This window comes from Phragmites australis, chromosome 20 (assembly GCF_958298935.1).
Source record: "Phragmites australis chromosome 20, lpPhrAust1.1, whole genome shotgun sequence".
NCBI classification, from domain to species: domain Eukaryota; kingdom Viridiplantae; phylum Streptophyta; class Magnoliopsida; order Poales; family Poaceae; genus Phragmites; species Phragmites australis.
The window spans coordinates 21,350,686-21,352,056 of record NC_084940.1 but is presented as its reverse complement, the minus strand read 5'-3'; the positions used below and the strand labels follow the sequence as shown (position 1 = coordinate 21,352,056).

General features: G+C 51.9%; 1 protein-coding gene across 1 annotated transcript; it reads right to left on the bottom strand.

Moving 5' to 3' along the window:
• Window positions 1-398: 398 nt before the first annotated feature.
• LOC133901524 (uncharacterized) lies at window positions 399-1,082 on the bottom strand. Its single transcript, XM_062342873.1, has one exon. It carries the CDS (start codon window positions 1,080-1,082, stop codon window positions 399-401), a length of 684 nt encoding a protein of 227 aa, XP_062198857.1.
• Window positions 1,083-1,371: the final 289 nt, after the last annotated feature.

Sequence of the window (1,371 nt, the reverse complement as noted above, 5' to 3'; positions counted from 1 at the left end):
GAAGGCGCCGGCAAGCACTGCAGAGTGGGCGGTGCAGGAAGGTGTTGCTGTGCAGAGGAGGTCGCTGCCATCATCTGGACGGTTCTACTAGAATGTGAAGCTGAAGAAGAAGACACTGGCTCCCAACGCGCCTTCCCATTGGGATTCTTCCTACAGACCACGTCCTTGTGATCCATGCCACAGATAGAACACCTGCCGGTCCACTGACACTCCACACGCCGGTGCGCGTCGCCACACCAGAAGCACACCAGCCCCAAGCCAGGCTTGGGAACAGCCCGGTACTGAGGTGCGCTCCCTCCTGAAGCACTAGATTGAGAAGACTTGCCGTGGTATGGCTGGTGACGCTGGAACTTCCCCTTCTTGTGAACAGGGCCACCAGAATGGCCCTTCCTATCGCTCTAACCGCAAGACTGCTCACCACCTGAAGACTTCTGCAAGTCAGCAGTGTACCCCTGCTGCATCTCCACACCGAAAGCCTGTTCCACTGTAGTGCGGAAGTCAACCACTGGAAAAGCACCCAACACTTGGCGGATCGAATGCTTAAGACCTTGACGAAAGTGTTTTGCCTTCTCTACCTTGTCATGTGCCACGTGTGGAACGAAGCGGACAATCTGATTGAAGCCCACTTCATACTCTACAACTGACTTCTTATCCTGCGTATAGGCATTCAGATCAATCTTCATCCTATCCAGGAAAGTCACCGGGTAGAACCTCCTCTCAAACTTCCTGACAAACTCGTGCCAGGACAACGGGCCATGTGCAGCCGTGCGAGCTAACCGCACACCCTTCCACCATATCTGAGCTTCCCCTTTCAATAGTTGTACCCCATAACAAACACGATCGTGAGCCAACACATCAAAAGCCTCCATCTTGTCCTCCACATACGACAGCCAATCAGGAGCATGAACTGGAGTACCACTGCCATCAAAACTGTCTAGCTTCATGCCAACCCACTGCATGAGATAAACACCGCTGACAGGACCATCTGCAATAGGAGCAGTGCCAGAAGCAGCGCCCGTAGGGGCACTAGCAGCAGAGGCAGCCTGCCTCAATGTCCTCAACTCGTCCTGCATTGCCTGCATCACGGCTATGAGCTCAGCCTGGCCATCACCATCTGGTGTAGCCGAAGCACGCCGCTTAGGTGGCATAACTACAGCCACCAAAACATACAAATAACACAAACATCCATTTCAAGTAATTAAGCATAAGCACTAGACAGAGCAAAACATAACATGATAGGAGCAAAGATATGCAAACCCTTACCCAACCTACAAGTGCAAGTGTGTCAACTTAAGCCTTATTTCACCTAGAATCTAAAGCCTAGACTCTGATACCAACTATGAAATCCCAAGTTTTTTGGCGGCCTTGGGG